Genomic DNA, 22,840 nt, shown 5'->3' with positions numbered 1-22,840 from the left:
GAATTCTCACTTACCTGGGGACACCCTCACCTCTCCACTCACTGGAGCAACATCAAGGTGCCTTATTGTAAGTGAAAACCAGGCCCTGTCAGTTTTGGTTAGTCTGAGCACTGAGTGTGGCCTGAACATTCTAACCATACAAAAGAAACAGCTGTGCCAGCAGGAACGTTGCCACGGTGGCTATTTTACACTACAGCACTTCCTGTACTATTTTATATCTGGAGTCCAAATCTGTTTATGCAAAAGGGTGTTTAAATTACTCTGCTAGAGCACTGCAATTATTGTACTTAGTAAAAAAAAGTCACTAAACAAATACTGTATCTATTGACTGCTCATTTACAGCTTATTTAATTATTTACATAATTTTAGGACACATTAACCTAAACCATAAGTAGAATTAGCTTTTTGCCTTACCATAAAGTACAAATTAGAAGTTAAAAATGTTTAAGAAATCTGATAATATTTACACACGTTCAGCTTAAGTTATGGTTGCTCACATCGTATGTTCTATGTACACATAGCAAAATGTTTTGATCACTACTGATATAGTATTGTACCCTGGCCATCCCACCCTAGATTATTTTCTAGAAATAGTTACTATTTTTGCCTTTTTTTTTTTTCTTGGTTCCCTAAGGAATTTGTTGGTTTTGAAAACTTACTAGTGGACAATGCTGTTATAAAAAGAGAGAGAAGAAATAGGCAAGCAATGTGAGGACTAGTCTAATTCCAGATGCAAGGAGGTACAGTACTATCATCATGTCAAACGGTGCAATACTCCATACGAATCATAAGCATTGATCTGCTGATATAGAAATGCCCAGTTACCCTGTAGAGTTAGTTGTTTGGTTTTTTTTTTTTCTAAATACATTACTCTTTGTTTTTTTTTCTCAAAAATATATTCATACACTGGTTGATGATAGAAACAAAACTATTATTAGCTTATTCCTTTAACACACCAACATGTGAATGTGTGTGCATATATATATATATATATACTCAGCACGTGTATATATACACACATATGTCCATACAGACATTTGGGGGTACGTCCATATGCACATACAGTTGGAAAATGTTTCACATCTGTTCACTTATGTTTTGCACTGTGTTGTAGGATTGGAACACAGTCTACTAATTAGAGTGAAAATAAATTGAGGCTCAATTTTAATGCACATTTTTCTGAAATAAATAGGATATTTTCCCCAGGTATAAGACCACCACTGATTTTCTCCATGCATTGTGCTTTTGTACCTTACAGATTTTATGTCTTTTTTTTTATTCGAATGTAAGAACTCTCTGAAGACCTCTGCCACATGCTGTTATCTAGGACTCTTGTTTTCCTCCCCTGGGAATGAGAAAAGAAATGGTCACAATGTCATTGCTTGAGTCTTTCTTCCCAGTCACTGAAGATAGGATAGAAACATAACATTCCTTATGCAAACACAGAAATATGTTGCATGAATTTTCAGTTCTGAAAATGTGTATCATACTTACTAGCAGTCATGTACAGTATATATTTACAGATTGATCTCAAAGATTTCATTAAAACTGTGCCATGTTATAGTCATAATTCCCCCATGAATTTCGCAAAGATGAAAAACACCTTAATTGCTGGCTATTATGTCTAATAGAACAATAAAATGTGCAACTATAATTATATTACAAGTTTTTTTTATCTAAATTATTAACTTTGCTATTTTGTTTATTGAAACCAACAACAATTAACACGATTAAAAAGATCTAGAATATTTATTTTCGGTCAATTCTAAAGTAAAAGTAAATTTATTCTAGTTTACCTGGAGGGTAGCACACATAGCAAACCCCATTCTCACATCTGTTGGCATCATTTCCCACTTTCACTCAAGTATCTCAGGAGTAAGTGCTTACCTGGGGCTCGAGTTATGCTTTTTCCTTGATAGTGCCTCACCAGCCTTTCTCACCCCCATCTTTTTATATCACAGTGTTAAGCCTTAGTACAAAATGGTAGAATCTTTCTCTTTCACTAATTTTATACATCACATTAATAGCCAGAAGAACATAGTAAAAGCAAAAGTGCTCCTTCCCCACAGATAATTTATCTTTCCTAGTGACACCTGAGCAGAAACCAAACATTTTCTTTCACTCTCTGAATAGCAATATCAGAGAGTATTATGGCTTGTACTGTAGCTTCAGAAAAGTGAATGTGCAGTTCCAGGATTCGATCTCTGTGATTTTTGTAATAGCTGAAGCAGTTACCAATGCAGAGTCAACATATTCCCTGTAAGGTTTTATATTTGATGTGTATCAACCACAGGAAGGCTGTGAGCTCCCTGCAGTCACACTCTGCTTCTGTGAAACAATAAATGGAGCTGTCAGCAATTTCTGAAATGAAAGAAAAGCTGGTACAGAAGAATACCATAAGACTGCTTTCATTTAGGTTAATTAATATAATTTTCAAAGAACAGACTTTGAGGAGAAATACTGAATTTTGATATGCTCCATTTCTTAAAATTGGGAAAAAAAGAATCCAACATGACTCATAGCTATCAGCTGAAATCCCAAGTGCATGTACAAAGGTTATTGCGTTATGCATGAAATGCAGTCACAAATTTACTGTGTGAACAAAGAGCAAAATTTTCACTTGGAAAGTTAATCACATGAGGGAAACCTGTCTGTACATATTGCAGAGTCTGAGCCTGGAGGCAGTGTGTGAACGTACACAACTTCCTGGCAGGTAGGGTGTATTACAAATCCCATCCCAGGCTCTGAAACTATCCTTTCTTATTTGAACCAGAAATAAGCATATGAAGTGCTCAAAAAAAAAAAAAAAAAAAAAAAAAAAAAAAAAAAAAAAAGTCAGAATATTTGCCTATTTGTTCTCAGAACTATTCTCCTCCTATTAGTATCATTTACTATCAAATGGGGGGGGGGATCAAAAATAAAACCACAGAAACTTGTAAGAAAATTATTCATTTGAAGAACAAAAAAATTAAAAAATATATTTTATGAAAAATATTCTAAAGAATTTTTTAGTACCCTGAAAAAAACCATTTTTACTCTCTAGTCTCTTTCAAAAATTCGTACACAGATGAGAGGTAGTATGGATGCAACAGATGTGGCTTTTGCTTCTTGAAAGATTGTGTCAAACAATATTGGGGATCTGATCTAGTAAAAGCCATCAAGAATTTTTACTTTTTATACAGCTCTTGTGACTGCTGTTTTCATTACAAAAAGAATTCCACAGTGGAATAAGTGACAAAATATTTTGTCTAATTTTTTTTTCTACTATATATTTTGCTATTTTGTAAAAATAAAGCTCAATGGAATGAAAAAAATATCAACTTTCTAATTCAAGAATTTTCCCAAAGAAAAACAGAAATTTTCTAGTTTTTCAATGGAAATCACCCTAAAGCAGGAAACATTCAAGAGTGTACTTAAACTCTTAAAGTGATTGCTATGAATTTCTTTCCTTTAGAACAGTGCATTAAGGAAAACAAAAAGTGAAATGTTATTGCCTAATCCAGGCTGAGAACACACCCTGTCAGTACCTCTTGTACAGAAATAGAAATGCTCAGATCCCAACTGCTGAAAGAGGTACAGAACCTTTAACCAACAGCAGGAAGTGTAATGTTGGAAAGATGAAAACCTGGAAGAAATCACACAACTCCACATGACTATTTCAGACTAAGGTGTGTACAACTGACAACATTCACTTGCACTGTGTATATACATAAATATATATATACACACACATATATATATATATATGTATATACAAACACCTTTATGTATATGTTGCCTCCTGTCTCCCCTGCTCCTGCACTTTGTAATTGCTCTCTCACTCTCCCTGCCCAGGAGAAAGGCAGGGCACCACTGGCTTCCTTCAGCCATCTACAGAATTACTATTTGGGCAATCAATTTTGGCACTTTGGACAGATTCCCTTTCCTCAACACAACCCAACAGCATTTACCCTTTCAGTGCTGATGCATTTTTATACTGTCCCTACATTCCTCTACTGATCCCAAACACAGTCACTGTGACTGAGCATATGTTCTTTCTTTAAAATACAAACTAGCGCTTCTTGCTTCAGCTTCTGTGCAAACGCCCAACCCCAATATTATCAGTCAAAGGTTCAGTTCTTTCAATAAATAAAAGGAAATACCTGAATATGGTTGGGAAACCTCTGACCATCATCATCTTGGAAAGATGATAGGCACTACTTGTTTTCAAGTTTACACATTTAAAAAGTAAAGTGTATGTGTTTCATAAGCATGATAACTTAGTACACTCTTTTAGTGTATATGCATGCCTTGGATATGCACTTTCCCTAGAATGGCATGTACTGCTGTTGAAATTAAAACTTGTTTCTCAAATGCTGCTCTATAATTTGTGCCACTAAACTCAAATGGCCATTGGGAAGAAAAAAAAAAAAAAAAAGAGTGAGGGACAATGAGACAGAAGTGATTTTCAAAACGCAATTTGCCTTTACACTCAAAATGCACTTATATTTTGATAAGGGGATATGTCCATACTGCAACTTAACAGATATATGGTTTAGCAGATACAACCAAAACATTATAAAAACAGACCATAGAGTGGGCCAGCAACTAAGGTGTTTTAAAATAACTTTTTGTCCTGAATAGAATTTTTCCAAGTCCCACTTTTGGCTGTACAACAGATTCGAAGAGAAAATCCAGTTCTTTCTTCCTGCGTGGCTTTGTTTCTTAGTTCACATAGTAAAGCCAATAGACGATGTTGAAGAAGGAAAAAACCACGGGGAAGAAGATGCGGGACCATCGATCTATGGCATTGACATCAGTCAAGTCAGGGATGGTGATTTTCAGCTGCGACGCGCGCCTCCGTAGCCGGCTCTTCTTCTGTGCCACGTGCCGCTCCAGCGCGTTGCGCCCGAAGCTGTGCCGGGGCAGGCCGGCCTTGCGGTACTGGATGCTCGAGGTGTCGTAGGCCAGCATTGTGCTCCTAGGGTCCCCAAGCCCCATCACAGCCTCCGAGGCAGCCATCTCGTTTTTAATCTCCAGCGTGCTCAACAAGATGTTTTCGTGTGGGTCCATCTGTAAAAAAAATAAGGAGGTGGATTTAGAAGGAAGGAAAGGAAGCCCGGTCAGCTGCAAAATGAAGCCATGCTGGTAAGGGCCGTATCTAGCATTGCTAATTGATTGGACGTCAGCCTGAAGGATTCTAAGCATAGCTGGGATTATATTTATTATCATTTATTTGTGACCTCAAGGAGAAATAAGGCCAGTATAGTATAAAGCAATAAATGCTATTTCCCTGGACCCGATGCTCAGCAAGCACAAGCAATACCTGGGAACAGAGAACACACTCAGGTCCTGAATGGCATTCTGTCATTGAGTAGGATATCTGGGGCAAATATTGGAATTTTCAGGGGTTTTGGAAGGAAATCAAATGGGAAAAGATCTGCTTTGTTTTGGTTTTTCCTCTTTCAAATGAAAGCTTTGGCTCTGACATAAACTGCCATTATTCACGTGGTCTCTCTGCCTCTGTGAATGAGGTACAGAGCACTGCACAAGAGAATGCACATTTTAGGCCCCCATATTCCAAACAGGAGTGCTGGTTACTTGGGGAAAGGCACTGGCATAGTCTGGCTATAGCTTTGTGGAAACTCCATCCCCCAGAACTAATAAATTTCTTCAATACAACGCATGCTGTAATAGCATGCTGCTGTAATAGCAGAGATCTGCAATTTCAAGCAAGGGAAAGATATGCAGAATGTAATCACATCAAATGTACATTGAACAGTTGTTTCAATGGGTAGATTTAGCCGCTATGCATTTTTTAAAGCAATTCAGTGAAAAAAAAAAAATAAAGTAATATTGTAGAGAAACCCCTCAGACAATCAAGAGGATTTCAAAGATAAGGAACTCAGTTCTACTCTTAGGCAATCTGGAGAAGATCTGGAGTGTGGAAGTAGATTTTAAAAAGAATCCATTTATAGAAAACAAATAAAAGTTATTCAGGGAAGTTCTAATTCTTCTCAGCCTTTTCTTTAAGCATGTATTTTGAATTGTATGATAACAGATTATAATTAACTAAAAGTTCTTAAAAACAATAATAGCTAATGAGAAGCTAATTAATTACATTGAATTAGTGATGGTAGTGCAGATACACTCCAGGCCAATTAAGAGAAAAAACTATCCCAGAGCTCCTTTAAGAATAACTCAGCCACATTATTCATTTTTCATGTACAGAATATATTCTATGATTATTACTCAAAGTGCAAAAACTGTGACCTTTGTGGATTTCTAAACAATAACTGGGTATTAGCATATTCTGTAATATTTAGAAACTAGCTGTCAGCAGCCTGTACCACCCTGCACTGCCCAATGCAGACTGTGTTTATCATTATTGAACCCCCTGTGTAATATTTACCATGGCAAGATGAGAGAACTGGGTTTAAACCAAAAGCACCCTCTGCCCAGTGTTCTGAACTGAGAAGTCACTCACAAAGGTACTTTGGACCTACTGAAACACTGTCATTTGAGTGATTACATCTGTTCAAGTGATGCAGAAAACCTACTGTTGCTGAGATGACAAATTTCCCTCTCTTTTTTCTCCCCGATCTGTGTGAGTTTGCACCCCTCTAGTTTCATTATATTTTATTCATAAATCAAATGTCATGACTCAATGTGAAAAAGACAAAATCTTTCTTTTCTGTTAGCTTTTCATAAGAGCCACATGATATTTACGAAATTCATAGTGTGGGAAATCAATCTTTACTGGAAAAGCACTGGAAAAATGTGAAAGTTGAGCTGGAACTTAAGAGAAATTCCTTTAAGAGCTCTGTAACATGATATTGAAAATAGTGAGAGAGCAGTGCTTCTATCCAGGAAGGCCATCAAAATCAGTTCTCATCTGCATTGGACAAGTAATAGTAGTATTCTGCCATTGTAATTCCAACAACAACAAATATCTGCAAATGCTTTCAAACAGATCTATGAAACTTCTCAAGATGGATTTAAAACATTATTTTCTAATGAGTGTATTTATTTGGAAAATTCTTTTCTGATTTTTGGGGTAAAACGAAAGGGGACTCATTTTTGTTATTAGATCTCAGGCCAATCATAGGACTCTCAGGATCCTAAAAATAAAACAATTAATTACAGGTACTTGGCATTCATTGGTCCCAAAATGTCTAAAATCACAAGAGGTAAGTTTACTACATGAGGGGTGCAAAGCCATTTGGAAACTACATTTTCTTTATTTTCATATAACCTCAAGAAAAGAAGTTTTAGTTCCCGTGACATCAGGGGAAGTTGGATGTAACATCCACTAATGTAATGGGTTTACCCTTTAGCCCAGAGCCTGGGTTATTTTCACCTCAATGTTGTGCATTCTAGGATACTATTTTTGAAAATATTTTAGTGCCAAAAATTTTTTCACATCTTAAATCTTCTTAAGATGAATCTACTTTAACCATTTTATCCTTCTGATCTGCAATGATATTAGAAATTTGAGTGCTCTTTACGTATTTGCATACATTCTATGCAGCACACATGCAAGAAAGGCTATTTTAGTCTGCCAGAGTTAGACACAAACATGTTTTAGCAGCATGATGTCACTCCAGTCAACTTTTTTCCTCAATGCAGCAAAATGCTGCAGATGTCTATAATCTTGGAAGCAGTTAGTAAGATTAGTGAAGCTGGGCAGAAAAAAACATTAAGCAATATTCTAAACTATCTTCTAGGGAAAAATGTCTTCTTCTGTACATATCACACTCATATCAGAGATGAAGCACAACATTTTTCAGAATTCTAAGACTATTTCAGAAGAAATAATGCAAAATACAGTAAATATTAGAGATGGGCGAACCTTCAAGTGTTACAATACCCAGGAAAACACCACAAAGCTCAGCTGCTTCTTGACCACTAATTTGACCCTCCTGCATCTGGAATAATGAACTGACCATAAGAATATATGCATTTTCTCATGATATCTTGGGAAGGGAAGGGAAGGGAAGGGAAGGGAAGGGAAGGGAAGGGAAGGGAAGGGAAGGGAAGGGAAGGGAAGGGAAGGGAAGGGAAGGGAAGGGAAGGGAAGGGAAGGGAAGGGAAGGGAAGGGAAGGGAAGGGAAGGGATCTAACTCTTCAACTTTTGCCAAAAGGTTCCCTGTCAAATCAGAGAGAGCTGGGACTGTTTTTTTCACCAAGTAGATTCGCCCAGCTCTAATTAAAACATGCTTTTGTAACAAAGTGACGCCTGAGATAGAATGACAGTGATCTACATTTACTGTAAACAGCAGCACCCATTCAAAAGGATCCCAAAGCGCTTTACAAGCTTTAGAAAGAAGAACCACTTCACTTCCCAGTGAAGCCCAATCACCTCTGAGGTGAAATGTGGTGACTGACAGTGCAGAACAACACACTTTGTTTTAGTCGAGGAAATGGAGAATGTCGTAGCCAATTAAAACTATGGGGTGGGTGAGTGGTGGTGGGGAATGTTGGGTAAGCAGAACAGTTACACAAATTGATATTTGCCCAGGTGCCTGGGGTTGAGATGACCACGCTATAAAAAAGTGCCATGGGATCTTTAATGACCATAACCGGTCAAGACCTGAATTTTATGTCTCTGAGGATAAAAACATTAGAAAACAATGAAAGATACCTTTGTTGAATACATTTCTGGACAATGATATGTGCCAATTATTCTTCTGTCCTGTAAGTTAATAAAATCAAGACCAGTTTCCTTAGAGATAAGGCAGCTGTTATCTTTCATTTAAAATTAAAGCACTGTAGTATAATAGTAGGACAAGTAATTAAAATATATAGGGACCTCTAAGCCAACAATTAGCATGGGTACATTCTGGCTTCAGAGGTGCTATTACTGCCTTGCTGTGCTCCTCAAGGTAACATAATGTTGTGATGTAAATGTATTTTTTCCAACTGGTCATTTGACCAAGGAAGATATGATGATATGAAAACAATTATTAAAATTATTCTGGGGGGAAAGTAAGTGTAAAAGTGGTTTCAAAAGGAGGTGGAGGAAGGTTAAAAAGATCTCTTGGTGCTGAAGGATTGTTCAACCATAGAACTAGACTCTTTATGGTGAACAGGAGAGTTCAAACTTAATGGAGAAATTCCCAGGACGAGAAAGGAAGGGAGGATGAAGATGAAGAAAAAGCAGCAGCAAGTACTATGGAAATAAAAGGTGAAGGCAGAAGTGGAGGAGAAATGACCAGAGCTAAGCAACCATGCAAGACACTGGGGTTTTTATAAATAAATCTTAAATGTGAATGACAAAAGAGATTATGCAAATGATTCATTTACAGGTCCAGGTCAAACAGAAGAAAAGCTGACTCTGGAGCTTTGAAAGCGGCCATGACTTTTTTGATGGTCTCAAACAAAGGGAACAGAGGAAAGCATAGAATTGTTACCATTATATATTCTTCCTATTACCTAGAACTCCAAAATGATGGCTTTCTTGAGGAATTCCTCTTACAATAATACATTAGCAACAGTTAAATACAAGAAAATTACAACTCCCACACACATTCATTAGGAATCCTCCAAGGATGACCAGACCTCTGAAATTATTAACTTTCAGTAAATCAATTCCTTGGTGATTAGGGTCTGCTGCTCTGCCAAACACATCTTTATTGTACAAGAGAAATTTATACTGATGAATTGAAAAGATACAACATTGACATTTCTCCTTTCTCATACACTGTTCATTTTCACCTGTAACCTTCAATGACAGGCAGGAACTGCATTTTACGGTAGACTGGCTCAGAAACTGTGTATAAAATAGACAGTGGGAAGAGAATTCCTGATAAAAAAACTCTTTCAAACAAAACAGTTGCAAATTGAAAACTTACTTTTTATTAAGTAGAACTGCCATTAGATTAAAACAAAATCTGGTGAGCTAAACCATGGAGTCTAAACTAGTACCCAGTCTATTACAAAGATTAAAACCTGAAATATAGCAGTTATACATCCTGTGAAGTGATATTCCTAAGAAATTAAGACAAAGATCCCTTTCTCAATGAAGACTTATATGACATATATAGACATATAATTTAATTTGTTATGGATGAAAACCTTACTATGTATCACAGTTTCCCAACTCTTAAAAGCTGAGGTTTGCTTGGAAAACCAGTAATATTCTATTTCTGACTAGGCACAGGGGCTCTATACAGACCAGATGAAAGTATGATGTGCACTTTACCTGTAATAGGGATCTTCACCTCATCAGCAAGGTTTGACGTATGGAAGGGAACCCCTGAGCTCTGGGGACAGCCCTGACTACACAGGCAACGTGTGGGAGGTGGACAGCTCTGTGCAAGCTGCTGCTGGGGTCACTCTGGGTGAAAAAACAATGAATGATTTTCAAAAGGCACCTGCCTAAAGTTATAGTGGTATTTTTGACTTGATAAGCCAGTCTGCTGAGATAAAGCTATAGAAACTTATAAGACGCAAATGCCTAATATTTTAAAATACCCATATGTGAAACAATGTCTTTAACAATGCAACAAACACTGCATTTCCATTGTCTGTCCAAAACTCAGTTACTGTATACGAAACCAGGCATGCATTTTTATATACATAAAATCTGGGTCAGGCTGTAAAGAGTGCAAATAGACGACACTAATGGGGAAGTCTTATAGTTTCAGGTTGCTTCACATGGTTTCAGCTGAGAAATTTCAGAGAAAGTCTGCAAATTTTACAGAAGGATTTTCTTCAGGTTCTTGACCTTTCAAATAAATATCTAAGCACACCCTGACCCTGCAAGAAATCTGTAAGAGTTAAAGAAAAAAAGGAGGTGAGGGAAAAATACAAGATCTGAACATGGAGTTTTAACATTGCTCTAAATAACTGCAAATCAATTTCTAGACATCTATTTTTACCTTCTGGTATATGTGACTTCTTGATAATTATCTTTAGTAACCCACCAATAACTTAGTTGCAAGTATTGCAGGATTCTGGAGAAATGGTTGAAAATATAAATTCCTGTTAGTATGCATTACTTAAACATGGCATTCTGTACTTAAGGCACTGAAGAATGAGTGCCCAGATGAAATGTGAGAGGCTAAAGCATCTTTGCTTTGATGACATTTGAAAAAAGCCCATGAAATATGAGCTTGTTCAAACCTCTGCACAGAATCCAATAAGCTTGAAGTTTATATCAATGTCTTCTCAAATACAATTTTCAGCAACAATTTTTTTACTATTGAGACATTTAGGAGGAAGCAGAGGAAGGTGATCTGGGAAGAAGATGTGTGGGGTAGCAATTAACAACAGCTTAAATCCTGTTTCACAAAAACCAAGGCGTTGGGCAGTCCAGATTTTTAGCAATACTACTCTGATTAAGTTATTGTTATTTCTTTTTAAAAATATCATCCCATTTAAGAGAATATAATTAATTTTCTTGAAGATAATATAAATGAAGAACACATCAGCAAGAACCTGCATCTCAAGCTGCTCACTTCCATCTGTGACAAAATCAAATTTTCATCAAGCCTTTATAACAATCATAAGTCTCCCATTATGGTGTCTTACAAAACACAATTTAGCAGGTACATCTAGCATCAAAAATCTACTACAGAAACAGAGCAAAATTGGTTATATAAAAAAGTGTTGTGAAAGATATTAAAAAAATGCATCAAACACACAATTATCACCACAACTTTCAAAATTTCAAGGGTATAATTTGGATATAGCTATGGTTTTGAAATATGAAATAGATGGTAAAAATGAGGTTTTTAAGTTGTTCCTCTAGAACAGCGTCTGCAAAATATACTAAAGATGTTATTTTTCTTGTTTGAAGCCAAATATAATGTGCAAAGAACTGCACAGCACATCCTTGTCATGAGAGTGGGTGGGCTGAATGGCAGTCTACCAGCTCCATCCGTCTGACCATGATATACTCACTTGTCAACAGATTCAGGCTTGTGGTTTTGGGGAACACATAATTCTTGGGCCCAGGCCAAAGACAAACATGTTCAGAGACAGCAAGAGGTCCAAGGATAAAACTCTGGAGAGAAACTGCAACTAATTCAACAACAACAACAAAACTAAAAGAAAATTCCTGAGATCTTTCTATGGGAAAATCACTGAGAAGATTTTGTTACAAAGAAAAAAAAGATTAATTTCTGACATTTTACAACAAATGTCCAAATTAAAAAAGATACAGAAAAATATTTCATATGATCAGTTCATTGCTGATTAAGAAGCCTGAAACAGAGACAGTTCCACAGCTGTAAATACTGCAAGGCTCAGAGGACTAGTCCTGACAATATTAAAATGAAAAGTCTTCTGCTTTAAAATAAAGAAAAAAACCCAAATCTGACTAAAGTAAAATGTGTTGCATTTCAGGAAATCAATTCACTAAATTTCCCTAGCCAGACACACCTTCTGGACTGCAGGTACTTCACTGTAATTATTTAAGACAATAATTTGTCTTTTTTTGTGTCTTATTTCTTCACAACTTGATCTAATGACCTAAACTGCACTAAGGGATTCTTTTATGAACTAAAAGTTGTGTTCTGCTTGGGGTCACAGGCTGTAGATGCAGTACAAAAGTAAAGAGGAGAATGTGTTTTAAACAAGTGCACAGGCTTTGGTCTTACATTAATTAAATATGGCATTCAAAGGAGTGCAACTGGGGAAAAAAGCCTCACGCAGCTGCCTTGACCTTTATTCAGATGTCATGTGGAATACCAGCACAGATCGTGGAAAATCACCTTCTGACTGCTTCTGCAAAGTGCTGTGAGCCAAAACTGGAACCTCCTCAAATTTCACTCCTATCCAAGCTCTGGTCTGATAAAACCTGCAGAGGCTGGCCAGACACCCTGTGCATTGCTGACTGTTTCATGTGCAACTTGTTCCCTGAGAATGCATGAATGGAAATTTAGGAGAAAAGGCAAGGTTTTATCATCCATGCCTACTTTGTTACATGGCCTTCAATAAACTACTGTGGAAAGAATACCTTCTGATCCTGGATCAACAATCAGTCCTTGTGCAGCTTTACCTGTACTGCAAACAAGAGGAAAACTCTCCTTGGAGAGAAAGAAAGGGGATGAATTCACTGACATCTGGACAGTGGCAGCATTAGCTCCTGCAATATAGAGCAGTAAGGATTTGAGACTGAAATTTTAAGAACTTCCTGTTGCCTTAGTGTTTTAATATCCTGTTCAGTTTATTAACTGAGTCTGTGCATATGACCAGTTTAAAAATCCGCTTTTTACCAAAAGCTTTTACATCTTGTAATGTTATATACACTTAGATGTTATATATGCTTACTCATGTTTTATAATAGAAGTACCTCTAGTCCTTAGGGTATAAAGTGCCATTCTGTGTAATAAGTACTGACTGGTTTTAGATACCTTTGCAATAGTTTCTTCTCCCTGAAGATGCATTATATGATTTCTTCAGATAGAAATGAACAAATATTGCTATGAACTGAAAAGGCCAGTGGCAAGCCAGCAGCAAATCAGTGGGGAAATAAAGGCATTAGCCAAGCCTAATTGTTTTGGAGCACTGCTTTGGAGCAAGGTCTATTATCTCAGGCCTACAGCCCTGCTAATGCATCTTCACACCACAGCCTGAAAATTGAGGAGAGTGACCTGGTCTGTTTGCAGAGCACTGAAAGCCATCACAAACTGCAAAAAGGCACAGGTACAGATCAGAGCATTCCCTTTGGCTCAGGTTAACACACTCCTTCATCTAATTCACACATCCTTTTCTAGAGACATCTATGGATATGACAGATTAAAAAAAAATACAAGGCTCTTCCAGTTATTCTCTAGTAAAGTGGTGAAAAGAAGTTTGGAAGCTGTCATGGGAAATGTCAGGTAGCACAGCAGCACCTGAACTGACTGTGCCATTTCCAAGTGTGCTGCTGGAACAGAGGACACTTTGGCACAATGGACTAGACAGTTTTCAGAGTCCCTGCTCCAAGAACCCCCATACATTAGACAGTGAATCTGAAAGTGGGCATCTGGGGAAGGAGGATGCTGTGGGAGCCCCATTTCCTTGCTAGATTACAAACTGCCACTCCATCTTTAGCCTACCAGTGTAGTTGAAATAATTAGATGTAATCACTTGTGAAACAGGTGATTGCATGCTCTTATTTCTCTCAAAGCTCTGATAATGCAATGGAGCTCCCTTAGACTGAAAGATCTGAGGAGAACTACTAAACTAATCCAGCTAAACTCAGTCAGACTCCTTTCCTTAGTCAAAAAGCTGTAGGGAAAAAAATAGCAGCTGAGACAACCTGAAGGGGAAGAAAGTTACCAAGTGTTTCTGAGGGCAGGTTAAGTTTCTATTTGTCATTGGTTTGCCATCTCACCTCCTCTAGCACCCCTGTGCTAATCCAGATATAACAACAGTGGGCCAGGAGGGCAATGAATTGCAAAGATACCTTATTTGTTTAAACCCTCTTACCCTCCTAAGCCCTTCATTAACTTTTTGAGAACACTTCTATTGTATTCAAATCTATTAAGATGTGTTTAAAGTCATTGTCATATTGACATTCCATGTTCTTGGCACCCAAATTTTGGATGGAAAAATGCCAGTAGTCTGACAGCTTCCCTTGTTCATGGTTTGCACTATGAGCAGCAAAGCACTGTCCCTTTCAGGTGTGCTGACTTTCTATTACCTTATGTAATAGAAAGAGGTCTGAGTAAAGAATTACTCATTGTTTTAAAAATACACTCAGTATGTTTAAAAAGGAACCTTATCTAAACATGCAGAGGTTAGCAATGTCACTTCACATTTATTTACAGAAAATGACTGAATAAATCTGCATAAACAGTTTTACAAAGCATTGCATAATACGCTGACATTTTTCCCTTCTTTCCCAGAGGGAAATTGCTGTGTTACTGCTCACAATAACCAAGTATGATTGCAAAATTAAAGGTAGTTTTATTTATGTGACTTATGTTATCATATACTTCAGGTATATTGCCTGTGCATTGGAGCATTCTCTGTGCTTTAAGCAAAGTTGGAAGCATATAGACTTTAGTCATTACTGCAACTGCATGCAATCCAAAACCACATTTAATGATGTATTTACATGTATTTTACATTATGCAAAACGTAATGCTGCTTCTGTGAAGTAGCAAATAAAGTTATTTGAAAGAACATAGCTAAGAAATTCTATATAAGCAATGTTAATTTGCTAACTCTTATAAACCTAGATGATTGAACTATAAAGAAAAAAATTAAATAACATAGAAATAACTTAAACACTACCTGAATGACATATCAGTAAGAATTAGAAGGAGTAGAAATGGAAGAATGGTGCACTAAATCATTATGTGGTAATGCCTCTGTAAGGTTTGATATCCGAGTTAAAAAAAGGAAGTATCATATCCTGTTTGTGGGTCATGTCCTAGCGAGGCAACAACATGATATTGAAGAGACTGACCAGGACCTCCTTCAAGAGACAGATCTGTAGCTCTTCCTTTAATGAGAGTCTTCCTGTAGGAAGTGCTCCCAATACTCACAGTGAGTATCATCTCTGCTGCCTCTGCTGCTGTGGAAGAGGATGGCACAGAGCTGCTGTTCCATGGGAATCACTCTTGTCAAACATCCAGATGGCAAGAAGCACTTCTTTACAGAGGAAGAAGAGTCAGCCTTTCATTTACCATGGTCTTTAAAGTGACAGTCCTGGTTTTACCACTCTAATGAAGGTTTTCTGATCTATCCAGAATAACAAATATAGATTTCATTGATATTGAAAAGCATTTTTACCCTACTTACGTCTCAAGAGTAGTCAGTTCATGTACATAGTAGTTTGGATCAAATGGGTCAGATGAACAACTGTAGAAAAAACAGCAGTAGAATCCAATAGACAAATCAGCAGCTTATGCAGCTGGCTGACAGGAAATTTAGTAACACAGGAAAACATATGGAAAATATAGAACTTGGCAGGTGATCAAAAGCACATGTCTAGAAGATATATCAGACTCATCACAATGGTCAGCATCAGCAAGCCCATCTAAATCAGAGTTCCAAGATGGAAATATCCAAGGTAAAATTATTAGAAACAACAAATTAAGAGTATATTTAAAAATTAACCAAAAATAACTGGCTCCTAGATTCTGGAAAAAATTTAAGAGGAATAAATCAGCTCTGAGAAAGCACCAAGAAACTCATTATCTGAGCTCTCATAACAGAAATGCAACTTATTAAAATGGCTGGGGGTCTGCCTAAGAAATCATTTGCAGCTGTACCAGGCTCTACACTGGAATTGTGGTAAGGTGAGTCATCTTCTTGGAGACAAAGCCAAACTTCACTGGGAGAAAATGTGAAAAAATTTATGACAGTGGCTTGTTTCCCCTCCCCTAGTCCCCTTCTATCCCAAAAGGAAACAAGAAAAAAAAATCACAATGGAAAGAAAAACAGGGTCACAGAGGCTTCTAGACCAAATCTTTCTGGACCATTTGTATGAGATATGATTTATGGATTTCAGTAAAGCCTTTGGTACATTATTTTAAAATAGAAGGGATAACATATCCCAGATGAATGTATAATTACCCACAGGAAGACAGGTGCACAAGATTGGGAAGTCAGAGGCAGGAATTTGGCCCTGTATTTTAATGTATCTTAATCATCTTGAAGAAGCACAGACAACATTAGCATAAAGATTCATGAAATGCAAAGGACCAAAAGGACACTGATGACCATCAACATTCTCAAACACAAAAGTTCACAGAATAAGAAGACATAACAGTGGCTTACAGAATATATATCATACTTTATGACATGCTAGGTCCTCAAGCAGACATAGGACACTCCCAGTGTACCTATCCTTATGTACACTTGCAGTACTTTGCCAATCAGAACAGAACAGACTAAGAAACTTGAGACCTCCAAGGCAAGAAAGGCATTTCAAGACATAAGAAGAAAAACTTGAAAAGAGAGGTGAGGAAATGATGTGAATGCTATCTCAAATAAACGAAGGAGTAAGTACTCTTCTAGAGTAAGAAGAAAGGCAGTGATTTACCTACAAGCAGCAATAGATTGTTTACAGAAAGAACAACTAGTCTTGACAAGGCAAAAGATGATGAGTTAGACTAAAGGAACAAACTGCTAAATGCAGTTTGAGAAGTTTCAAGAGTGAAATGATGATACAGCCATTTTTATCTGAACTCACTGCAAAGAAAATCAAGTAAGTCCTATATGATTTAACAAGTCTGTGGCAATCTATCTGCTGGTAACTCAGTCTGAGTTTTATGTTTTTTAAATTTCTACATGATTTTATTACTCAGATTACAGTATCCAAGAAGCAAATCAAGATACAGGCCCAATTCCTTCCCTACCCTTCCATTACCACAAACAGGATCAACAATCTTTGAAAATGGAGTATATCTTCTGTGATGATTCAGACTAGATATATGGAAGAACTTTTCTTAAATGAGAGTGATGAAACAGAAGAGGTTGCCCAGAGAGGTGGTGGATGCCCCATCCCTGGAAACAGGGATCCAAGGTCACATTGGATGGCGCCCTAAGCAACCTGATCTAGCTGAAAATGGCCCTGCTCATTAAAATGAGGTTGGAGTAGGTGACCTTTAAAGGTCCCTTCCGACTCAAACTATTCCAGGACTTAAAAAAAAAAAAAGAAAGAAGAAACCCCAAACTACCAGATTTTGCACACGATAAGAATATGATGTGAAATTTAAAGAAAGATGTGGCCACAGTTTCATCTGGAATAACCCTGGGGAAGCTCTGCAGCCAGCCTGATGAAGTTCACTCAAATGGAAAAAACAATGACACCTGAGTCACCAAATCTCCAAGAGATTAAAATGGATTCAGCAGATACCACAGCCATGGAAATAAAGCTTCCCTTGCACACAGTGTTGTAGGCTCCCTAATATCTTCTGAATAACACCAAGCAAAACCAGAGAGATTACCAATGCCTGTGTCCACCCTGGATCTGTCCATGGAAGAGAACGCAACAGCATAAAGGGAGCATGAATTAACTTCTCCTTTGATTTTGCAAGCAGAATTGTGGATGAGAGGACCAGTCAGCACTTCTCCTCTCACCACATTCGGTTGATTGAGAGTTTTATGAGATTGTTACTAAATAAGAGTGTTGGAATTGCAAGAAAACCATTACAGATTTTCTGGTCTCTAAAGTATAAGCAGAGATACTGCACCACAAATAGCAGTTCCAATAACTATTTATCCACTTCTTTTACAGTGTCAATGCTGAATGCAGCAACAGAAGTTTTGTGTAGAAGTTTTCATCCTTATATTTTGAGGTTTATTCCTCATGGCATCAATCTTCTCCTGTATAGTATCTGATTCTTATGAATTCATAATATTGCACAAAGTGATTCAACAGGAATCTTCTCATATCACAAAAGAAAACTCATACCTTGTAAAATCAGTCCTTCCCTATTGGAGCCTAGTTAAAGATGGAGTGTTTGCGTGATCCCATTTCTAAAATATGTTGATTTTTGCGAAAAAACTGTTTCTGAACTAATTTCAGCAGTTTGGACCCCTTTTTGATTCTTTTCAATGAAAATAATTACATAATATTTGTCTCCCTTTAATAGATAAAATATTCGGGTCCATTAAATATTAATATGTTTTCTCGCTGCTGGTCAAACAACATGAACAGCTGTCAGCTCCTTTCCTTCTCCCCAGAGCAGTCTGTGCAGCAGGACAAGTTCTCTGATCCTCTCCTGTTTGATTCCCTGCCTATTGCTTAAAGGATTGCAGACCTGATTACCAGATCAGAGTGGATCTGGGTACCAGAGCAGAACTGACAGAGACTCTTAGCCATGCTGGCCTAGAGCATTAACTGAAAGGCTCACTATGAAAAAAATACAAATAATGTAAAATTCTTCCTTGCGTTCCACAGCATATCTTGTGTCAATCCAGTAAGCTGGTAGAGCTCTGCAACAGTTATTGAAATTACTCTGTCTAGTGAATTGGATTAACACACCAGCTATGCTTTCAAATTCTGCTTCATGATCAGCAATTTGCCACTGGGCTTTGGCTATTCTGTTACACAGCTGAAAGGTCTATTGTATGAAAAAGAATGTTTAAAACACCACAAGTGAAGCAAAGCGTACAAAAATATACCTCAGCTATTGATGGCAGTCTGACACCTATGGATCTTAAATTTCCACTGATGTCAGAGGAAAGACTTCAGGTAAATACAAGTTTAATCTTACAAAATTACTTACAGGGTAGTTTATAGCACCTTAAAAGTGAAATTTAATCTAAAAAAAGAGAAAAAAACCCTAAGAGTTTAAATAAAAACTCACAGATTTTTTTCATTGCTGAAAAATCACCAATAGAAATAAAAATGTGTTACAGTGTCTTCATGAACTTTATAATGCTAAAAGGTGATATATGGTAATATAACATCAAAATTAAATTCATCATTATGAGTATGCCTTCATTCATTAAAATATGAATTTCTCTCCAGTCAAAAAGAAAAAAAAAAAAAGGATGAGCTATGAACCATGATGATATAACTCTCCTTCTTAAAAGACTACAAACTATAACCTGTAAAACGATTTTGTGCTATCAATATGTGATGGATTTTTGGAATAAAAAGTTCTTCTGTCTGCAGACCCACTATGTGTGTAGAGGTTCTGAACAAACATTAGAAATTTCAGTATTAGAGCTGTATGAAACTTAAGTTTCCAATTGACAAATAATCCCTTGCTTTTTCTCTAATACAGATTTTTTTTTTAAGAATTCAACTTTGATTTTTTTTTCTCATTCGACTGTCATGATTTACAACTCAAAGAGTTTCCCCTGACAAAAGAAAATCCCACAAACCTCTTACCCCTCCAAAAAGCCCCCAAACCCCCAAAGATAATTCAATCTTATGTAACTTTCCAACTTCGTGTGCGTGTGAAAGTTTACACATTTTAGACTGAGAATATTTTTGCATTCAGCACAGATTTGCCACCATGTGAAACTCCTTCCAAAATGGTCAAAGTGATAAATTACAAGTGCTTTATGTTAAGTGCCCCATTTTCATTAAGCATAATGGATACTTTTCCCAGAAGTGTGTATCTTGGCAAATACCTTTTCTGCCTCAATTCTCCATCCCTAGGGGGCCACTTTGAGATTCAAAATTAAGTACACAGCACATTGATGGTTTATTTCTGAGAAGCTCCCCATTTATTCAATAGTATTCTGGCCCATTAGACATTGAAAATATGCAAAATTCTCAAACTTTAAACACTTCTGTGGCAAATATTTCTTATCCAGATCATCTGAAAGATTTATGAAAGCAGGTTAAATTTAGATTTTAGTTCCAATGTTCCATACAGCTCTTACTAGAATATACAGCCATCATTTTGGATTTATTCCTCTGGAAACAGGTTGTACATATTCAAGTCTACATTCTGACTAAGAAAACATCTCTCAGTAAAACTTCGCTGACTGCATGCTTTAGAAACAAGACATTCAGCCTCCCAGGCTGGAGGGCAGCATTCATTGCTGGGGTGCCTAAGCACACTGCTCTGCAGAGCTAAGACAAGGTCATCACAATTCCACTCCACTCTTTTTCTACAAGAAATTTCATTTTAAAGCACTGTCTGACACAAGTGAGAGCCTGTCTTCCTGGGAAAATGCTAAAAATGTGTCCCCATTACAGTTTACCTTATTGACATCCATTCTCAACTTCTCATTGTTGGCACTGGCAGCTTTTTCTGCTGCTTTCTTTTGACGCTGAGGTCCCCTGCCAAAGAAGATGTAGTTGACCAATGCATACTCCAGCAGAGCCATGAAAACGAAGACAAAACATCCCATAAGGTACATATCAATGGCTTTCACATAGGGAATTTTGGGAAGAGTCTCTCGAAGATGGGTGTTAATTGTTGTCATTGTGAGCACAGTTGTGATTCCTGGAAAAAAGAATTGAGAAATCTAGTGATTGAAATAATTTTTATTTATTTTCTAGAATAACAATTTATATTATTCAAATTATGGAGTTGAAAAATACTTTTTTTCCCCTGGTGGACAAAAGATATCTCTAACCATTGTACATATTAACAGAATCCTAGAAAGGTTTGGGTTGGAAGGGCTCCCTCAAGTACCATGGACAGGGAACCTTCCACTAGACCAGGCTGCTCACAACCCCATCCACCCTGGCCTTGAATGCTTCCAGGGACAGGGATCCCTGGGATCCCCCAGCTCCAGGCAACATAATCCACTGTGACACTACACTCACGGAGAAGAATTTCTTCCTAAGATCCAATCTAAATCCTCAGTACTCAGCTGTCAGTTTATAGGAATTCCCCTTTTTCCCAAGTCCTTCTCCAGCTCTCTGGGAGCACTTTTAGGCTCTCAAAGGTGCCCTAAGGTCTCCCTGGAGCCTTCCCTGCTTCAGGCTGAACAATTTCAACTCTGTCTTCATAGAGAGAGGTGCTCCAGTCACACAACTATCTTTGTGACATTGCTCCAGCCTGTTAAGGCCCCTCTGGATGGCACCCCATCCCTCCAGCATGTGGGCAGCACCACACAGCTCAGGAACCTGCTGAGGACACCCTCAATCCCATTGTCCATGTTGCTGTCCAAGATGATAAGCAGCACAATCCTAACACAGACCCCTGAGGACACTTGTCGCTGGTCTCCACTTGGACATCAAACTGTTGACTGCAACTATTTGGGTGCAACCAGCCAACTCCTTATCCACTGAGTGGTCCATCCAACGAATCCACGACTCTTCAGTTTAGAGACAAGGATCTCAAGGATAACAGTGTCAGATGCTTTGCACAAGTTCAGGTAGATGACATCAGTTGCTCTTCCCTCATCCCATCAGTGTTGGGACCCTGCTTTAGATGGCCACAGACTCTGTCAGGCACAACTTGTCCTTAGTGAAGCCAGGCTGGCTCTCATCCATCACCTCCTTGGTTTCCATGTGCCTTAGCATAGTTTCCAGGAGGATCTGCTCCATGACCTTGACAGCCCCAAATGTGAATTCTGTACAGTTCTGTAGTTCCTCAAGTCTTCTTTTGTCCCCCCTATTAAAAGGGGGGTTTGCTTCCACTTTTCTAGTCAGTGAGACTTCACCAGACTGCCATGGCTTCTCAAACATAATGGATAGAGTTTTAGCCAATTCATTTCCCAGTTCCCTCAGGCCCTGTGGATGCATCTCATCAGGTCCCATGGACTTTGTGCTTGGGATCCCCACGTTCCTTAGAGGGTCTCCAAGAAGATGCCTTAAGCAGGTGGCTCTTCATTCTCCCAGTGCCAGCCTTTGCCTCCTGCAGCTTGAGCAATGTGTCTGGAGCACGTCCATGAGAGCAAAACATTGAAAAGGTGTTCAGTACCTCAGTCTTCTCCAGATCTTGGCTATCCAGGCCTCCTGTTTCCTTTCAGAGAAGACTCCCATTTTCCCTCATCATCTTTTAGCACTGATGTACCTATACAGAAGCTTTTCTCATTGCCTTTGATGTCCCTGGACAGATTTAGGTTCTGTCTTAGGGCTTTAACTTACCTAACCTGATCCCTGGCTGCTCAGATTTTTTTTGTGCATTTTTCACAGGCTACCTGACCTTGCCAACACCCTCTGTAGGTTTCCTTTTTGTGTTTGAATTTTTTCAGGGACATCTTGTTCAGTCCTTATCTTGGACTTGGATTTTTTGCATAGCATAAAAACCATTACACCTGTAATAAAAGGAGCTCAGTCAAGCAAACAGTAGTTGGATTCCATAAGTGTATTTTTAAACAGATAAACTGCAACCTTCTGTAATGAGTCTCAGCTAAAAATTACAGGCTACAGTTGCTTTATCTTGCTTTCCTCCAGCGTTTTCAGGATGTCTGCAGTCTGAAATTCTTAAGGCAAAATGCTACACAGAAAGCCCTGGTAAAACTCAGATGTATTCTATAACATTAAAATGTCAAA

General features: G+C 37.8%; 1 protein-coding gene across 3 annotated transcripts in view; it reads right to left on the bottom strand.

Moving 5' to 3' along the window:
- Positions 1-4,486: 4,486 nt before the first annotated feature.
- The window catches only part of GABRB2 (gamma-aminobutyric acid type A receptor subunit beta2), a 133,733-nt gene continuing 115,379 nt past the window's right edge, over positions 4,487-22,840 (bottom strand). For 2 of the 3 annotated variants that reach the window (XM_058815194.1, XM_058815196.1), the window contains 3 exons: positions 20,593-20,837; positions 8,624-8,674; positions 4,487-5,052 (listed from right to left, as the gene is read on the bottom strand). In XM_058815194.1, coding sequence (XP_058671177.1) covers positions 4,705-5,052; positions 8,624-8,674; positions 20,593-20,837 — 644 coding nt within the window. In that variant the 3' untranslated portion in view covers positions 4,487-4,704. The remainder of the gene's footprint in view (positions 5,053-8,623; positions 8,675-20,592; positions 20,838-22,840) is intronic. The other variant, XM_058815195.1, reaches the window with a different exon arrangement.

This window comes from Ammospiza caudacuta, chromosome 16 (genome assembly GCF_027887145.1).
Source record: "Ammospiza caudacuta isolate bAmmCau1 chromosome 16, bAmmCau1.pri, whole genome shotgun sequence".
Taxonomy (NCBI): Eukaryota; Metazoa; Chordata; class Aves; order Passeriformes; family Passerellidae; genus Ammospiza; species Ammospiza caudacuta.
Note: the sequence above shows the minus strand (reverse complement) of the source record. Positions and strands in the feature narration are given on the sequence as shown.